Here is a 6530-nt window from a genome sequence, read left to right on the forward strand (position 1 = left end):
CTGCTTCGATTGAACGAAGAGCGCGCGACCAACCGAGCGGTCAGCCAACCAGCCATAAGGGATCATTTGCCTAAAAGATAATGTACAGACAATGAAAGCATATGTTGAGGACTGCACTCAAAAGATACAAAAACAAAAGCACGTGATGAGCACTCACACGGGCGCGGCATGCGCCGCGCTTTCCCGTGCTAGTAGTCATTTATTAAGTTCGCTATAAATATGACGCACACAACGCTATGCTGGAAAATGCTTATTACAACTGGGCTTGTGTAAGGTCCCTTGCCACTTGTTTGCCCTTTTCGCACGCGCCCGTCACCCTCGCAGCGCCACTCGAGAGAGGAAAAGGATCACCATGGACGGCGAGACACACTCTTTTAATGTCGTGGGTAAGCCGGGAGGCTTCCTCTTCGGCGCGAGGGCTTCGTCCCGTAAAAGGGCTCCGCCGGCCGCTTCCGGTAAGGGGTTTGTGTTCACGCCGTTCCGCCTTCGCCGTCCGCTTCGTCTGGCGAGGGCTTGATGTGTTTTTTCAATCTTGTTTCCTCTTCTCTTGTGGATCTTTAATTTGCAAAACACACTCCATGAAAAAGAAAATCAACGACCGGCCGGAGAGACGCCGTCGGAGCCCAAGATCTGGACCAAAACCCTATAGTCCAGATTCTTTATTTTTTTTCGGCCCGCCTTGCCCTCCCGGCCATCCCCATCTTCTCCCGTCGCACCCTTTCCGCCGCCCGCCGCCGTCGGACAGCTTTCCTAGCCCTCCTGGCCGCGCCCTTTCTTCGCTCTCGCGTGGCGGCGCCCCTGTTCCCGTCGCACCGCCTCCTTCCCTTGACATTCCACGCCCGGCCTCACCCCTGCCTTGCCGGAGCCGCCGTTGCTTCGCCGCTGTGCTCATATCGGCGTTGCAGCGCGCCGCCGGGTGTGGGGAGCATTGATTAGGACTGTAATAGGAGGGTATTAACATCAGGTTGCCTGGAAATTCACCGACTTGAACCCTAGCGCGCGGCGGCGGGTCGAGGCCCTGCTCGTCCCCCGGCCCACTCCTGGGCGGATTCCTACCTCCTGAAATTCTTTTATCCCCCCCCCCCCCCCCCCCCCCCCCCCCCCCCCCCCCCCCCTAGGTCCTTCGTCCCCGCCTCGGGGTTCCTTCGTCTCCGCGGGTTCCTCGACTTTCGCCCCTTGCGGATAGTGTCGCATCGAGGACGAGCGGCGGCGCGATGAATGTGCCCATAGTCGGTGAGTTTTCGTCGCCATGATTCGAGGGAATTGGGTGAAATTCGTTGGTATCTTGCAGATTAGTGCTGTTATCCGCTGATTTGAGGCGATTTCGTTTAGTTCTGGTAGGGTTGGGTTGGGCGAATGTCCCACGAATGTTCTGGTAGGGTTCTGATTTGAGGTAATTTCGGTGTTTGGGTGCCCATGTACAAATAACCTATTTCTTTTGCCCTAGAATGTAGCAGGCTTGATAGATTTTGGATTCAGTCTTTCAGACTTCCGGTGTTATTGGGGCATCCAGATGAAGTTGAATTTTTGGTCTATTGCTTTACTAAGAGTTGCAAATGTAAATTTGTGCATATGGGATATGTCAATTTGGAAAAACTCTACAAGTGTTTGGCTTACAGTTTTGGAATGGCCAGTTTAGCAACCTGCCTTATTGCTACGGTTGTGTTCGTTTACTGTTTTTATTGATTGTTTTTAGCATAGTTAAAAAAGGCGCGCCCAGGCGGGCGCTTAAGCGCGCCTAGTCTCTAGGTGAAAGCAAAACGCCTAGCACTTAATTGCGCTTAAGCGTGCACTTTGGTCAGAAAAGCGCAAGGCGGTGACAAATGCACAATTATGGGCTAGGGCGTTTTTTAACTTTGGTTTTTTGCTCTTCATTTTGTTTGAGAATAGAAAACTTTAAGATGTTGGAAGTAAATATCTATTATCTGTTCTGTGTATGCGTAGATCCGTTGCAAGGGGATTTTCCTGAGACTATTGAGGAGTTCTTGCAGCATGGGAATATGAAATGCATTGCGTTTAACCGCAGGGGAACTCTCCTTGCAGGTAAATATCTATGTCAATTCCTGTAGAAGCATGTTTAGTTCACTATTTTGTGCAAATATCATCTTAGTTAATATAAAATGCACTGCTTATTCTACGTAGTGCATGTTTAATGCTTATTAATCTTGTGAAAAATTCTTTAGTGGTAATGAAAGTTCAAACTACTGATAAACAATTTCTGTTCCTTTGTTTCTTGTGATCACCTCCTTTTTATTAGGCTATCTTGCCATGCCTGGTGAACAGTGTGGTGTTACCATTCTTATATAATTTTCTTGTCCACTGGGAATGTGCTTACAAAGAAGTAATCTGTCTCTGTCTTTAGTGTTCTGTGTAGTCCACATCTGCTTATAAATGAGGATGAGTAGAGATCTGACAATAGGAGATTGATCATACTTGGTTCCTTTCTGCAAGATTCAATATTTAACTTGCCATTACCATGATACAGCACGATGATACGAATAATAGAATACTGTGTGGATTGGCTTACTTACTCGGTTACTCCCTGTCAACTTCATATTCCATCCATCCGCTTATTTAGGGCCAGTTTCCAAAATTGTAGGGCCGATTCCCTTCGATTTCGCATGCATCGTCTCCGTCTCCTAAAAAAGTGCTGCATTTATTGATTGCATGGGGGCATTACAAATCTGAAGAGGAGAGATTGGTATCGTTTCTCTGTATGCCCGATATGAGCCACGATAATTGGGCAACAGTATTAATTAAAAAGGTACACCTGCGGGCAGTTGTTACGGAATCCCATCTGGAGATGTACCCCCCCCCCCCCCCCCCCTCAAATTTCTCTCTGGGGCCCGTGATATACAATCGAATGGCACCACGTCATTCCTGTAACCTAATCCCATCTAGAGGTGTTGCAAAGCTCCACAATTTAGCGGGGAGCTGAGCGGTGAAACACAATTAATTAGAGGAAGATTATGTGCGCTTGTTGGCCGAAACTGAATTCCAAATATTATTTCAACTTTCCGCTACAGCCTTGATATGAGAGGTTTGAAAGTTAGCCCTAAAAATCTGGATGGAGGGAGTATGAAGTTGGCACATTCTTTTGTCTTTTCATAGAAAAGGATGCCTGAAAATTTGTGAATCGTTCAGGTGAGAAACACTATATCTGCAATAGAATTTTTTTAATTGTTGCAGATGTTTTTTTTTACCTGTGAAATTGCATTTGGTGCATTCCTATTTCTGTATGTACCCTGAATCTTACCATTAAATTGTTTCCAATGCTCAAGACTTCTGTTGAAACTTTTCAGCTGGATGTGCAAATGGTAGCTGTGTTATCTGGGACTTTGAAACAAGGGGACTTGCAAGAGAATTTCGTGATAAAGATTGTACTGCACCTATAACCAGTGTCAGCTGGTCTAAGTATGGTCACCGTTTGCTTGCCTCTGCTACTGATAAGTCACTGACACTTTGGAATGTGGTAACTGGGGAAAAGATTGCCCGCATAACTCTTCAGCAGACTCCATTGCATGCCCGTCTTCATCCTGGTTCATCCATCCCATCTGTATGCTTAGCATGTCCTCTCTCTTCTGCACCTATTCTTGTTGATTTGAATACTGGAAGTACCATAGTCCTTCCAGTTTCTGCATCTGACAGTGGTAATGTCCCTTTACCTAATTCACGTAAATTTTCGGATGGTTCTCCTCCTTTTACACCAACTGCTGCAACGTTTGATAAGAATGGAGAGCTGATATATGTGGGCAATTCCAAGGGAGAGATATTAATTGTAGATTCAAAAGGCATCCAAGTACTTGGGTTAATTCCCATCCCAGGTGGAACAGTTGTTAAGGACATTGTTTTCAGCAGAGATGGCCAATATCTGCTAACGAACTCTAATGATCGTGTCATTAGAGTCTATGAGAATATTCTGCCCATTAATGGTTCTGGGAAGGAGATTGAAAAAATAATCACCAGCAACAATAATGACTATGAAAGCAAGTATGAGAAGCTAAAAGCAAATGGTGCACGCTGCTTAGTTCTTTCTTGCGAAGTCTCAGATGCCATTGCAAAGGTACAGTGGAAGGCACCATGCTTCAGTGGTGATGCTGAGTGGATTGTTGGTGCTTCTGCAAGCAAAGGAGAGCACAGATTGCACATATGGGACCGAGCAGGGCGTCTTATAAAGATCCTTGAAGGTCCAAAGGAAGCTCTCATTGATCTCGCTTGGCATCCATTTGATCCTACAATTGCTTCAGTGTCTGTGGCAGGCTTAACATACATTTGGGCAAAGGAACATGTAGAGAATTGGAGTGCGTTTGCTCCTGATTTTATAGAACTAGAAGAAAACGAGGAATATGTTGAACGAGAGGACGAGTTCGACATAAATGCATATGCAGAAAGGGTGAGTGACGATTCTTTTCTTGTTTTTCTCAGTTGTTTGTAAAATGAAAGCATACACACATCCGGCTTAATCCAAATCTTCTATGCTGCAGGTTGAAGAACTGATGATAGATCAGGATGCAGAGATTGATGTTGAAACATGTGAGAAGAACTCATCATTCAGTGATTTTGAGGACTCAGCAGATGAGATCATCTACTTGCCTGCTATTCCTTCCCCGGATGCTCCTGATGAGCAGCCAGACAAGTGCCTAGTAAGCTCATCAAAATTGGAGGATAGCAATCATTCTGGTTCGCCCCCATCCTCAATGGATGCTGTGCAGAATGGTCTAGCCATTCCTCCCGCATCTAGTCCATTGGAAGGTAAAGCTGTAGACTATTGTAATTTCTTACTTCAGCAGTGTCTCATTTTGTGCAAGTTATGATTTGTTTTTCAGTTGAAACCTGCCAGCAGTGTTCTTTTGTTTCCCATCAAACACAAAAACCTGCAGAATATCTCAAATAATTGTGCACTCATCTGGATGAGATGATGGTAACATAAGTTGGTCTTCATTTTACTTTAAAACAAAGTTGCAGCAGTGCACTCGATTTTGTTGTATAGGTGTGATGTAAACATGGAGTTATACACACACACTCTGGGAAAATAAGATTTATATTATCATATATACAGACTAGATAATGCTGAACTCGTATTGATGAATGATGATGTAATCGTAGCCAGGAATAGAATCTTCAAAACCTGAACCTTCTGACGTTTGCTTAATGCTTTTGTGGTTTAACTGTTATCATCCTTCCCAAAATGAAGTACATTCTTGGTTTTGTTTCCCTTGCAGTTGTTGACAATTCCATGGCCGAAGAGCCATCAGCGGAAGCGGCAAACGCAAAGCGGAAGAGGAGGCTATCAGCCAAGGGGCTGGAGATGCAGCAGGCTGAAAAAGTGAAGAAACCACCCATAAAGATGTCGTCCAACGGCAAGCCGTCGAAGCCCAAGAGCAAGCCGGTGGTGGAACCTGTCAACGGCAACAGCTCGGCCAAGATCAAGCAGCAGCTGCTGGAACCTGTCAACGGGAACAGCTCGGCCGCCGACATTGACGACGAAGCGACCGAGGACGACGAGATGTAAGCAAGCAGCTCGTATGTTTGACGCTGATGGCTCGTGTTTTAATTTCATGCTGCCCTGACCGAAAACAACGGTGAGGGCATAGAGATAGGGCTATCACCTATGTTAATTAGTGTTCCCGTAGAAAGAAAGTATGTGTCGTGGTTATGCCGAGACATGATAAACATCGTTTGCATATGTGTTGTGTGTAGTCTGAAGTCTGCTGTCTTTGCATTGATCTTGAGGTGAAGAAACCTGGTCAGTATGGACCATGGTTAAGCTTAATTCCTTTATGCTTGTAGATCGTTGTGGTTAAGTCTCGGTTGATATCGTTAGCTTGTGCCCGTGGGTTATGCTATGAGCCTATCATTGCCGTATCATGTGACTTTACAGGTGTGAGATTGTGTGGGAGTGCCGTTGCCAATTGCATCCATCATTGTGCCGTCGATTGTACTACTGGATGCTGGAAAACGGTATTAGTAGTACTAATCATGCGGCGGTCCGTATATAGAATCTTTGTCCAGTTGTGGTCATATCATTATTGTAATCAAGTCGTATTATCTTTGTTGCTAAAGATGAAGATCTGCGTGCAATGCAAGCCAGTACGACTGTACAAAACGAAATAGTAAAGCGTGATGATAAATAAAAATATAAGAGAAGGGAGGAGGGTACCAAGCTGATGAATAATTGGTACATCCAAATCTTAGTCTTGTAATATTTTTAAAAAATGTACCTGTAATAACAGTATAAAAAAGATACTATGTGTACGTACTAATCAAGGGAGTAGTTCTTTTTAATTTGTTATTTCAACTCTGATTGACTCCCAGGTTGGGGTTGCCCTTTGAGCCCTTCTACGTCCAGAAAGCGGGCCGCTAGACAGAATTTGGTCATCATGTGCGCGCCTAAAGCGCACCGGATGCCAGTATAATAATGCTGGCATGGCCACTTTTAGTAAATTAGCAGTACCATCTGACTATAGCATAACCCAAAGGGATCACTGTATCTAACCTAACTAGCTAGCTAATCAAGCCGGGTTAGCGTT

General features: G+C 45.0%; 1 protein-coding gene across 2 annotated transcripts; it reads left to right on the forward strand.

Moving 5' to 3' along the window:
• Window positions 1–271: 271 nt before the first annotated feature.
• Window positions 272–5773, forward strand: LOC123098325 (protein RBL). 2 transcript variants are annotated; one of them, XM_044520292.1, is made up of 5 exons: window positions 272–455; window positions 1945–2043; window positions 3303–4393; window positions 4485–4752; window positions 5223–5773. In XM_044520292.1, exons 1-5 carry the CDS (start codon window positions 353–355, stop codon window positions 5510–5512), a joined length of 1851 nt encoding a protein of 616 aa, XP_044376227.1. In that variant the 5' UTR covers window positions 272–352; the 3' UTR covers window positions 5513–5773. The 2 variants fall into 2 exon arrangements, with proteins under 2 accessions (XP_044376227.1, XP_044376228.1); XM_044520293.1 differs by lacking the exon at window positions 272–455 and adding an exon at window positions 653–1233.
• Window positions 5774–6530: the final 757 nt, after the last annotated feature.

The sequence above is a fragment of the Triticum aestivum genome, chromosome 4D (genome assembly GCF_018294505.1).
Source record: "Triticum aestivum cultivar Chinese Spring chromosome 4D, IWGSC CS RefSeq v2.1, whole genome shotgun sequence".
Taxonomy (NCBI): domain Eukaryota; kingdom Viridiplantae; phylum Streptophyta; class Magnoliopsida; order Poales; family Poaceae; genus Triticum; species Triticum aestivum.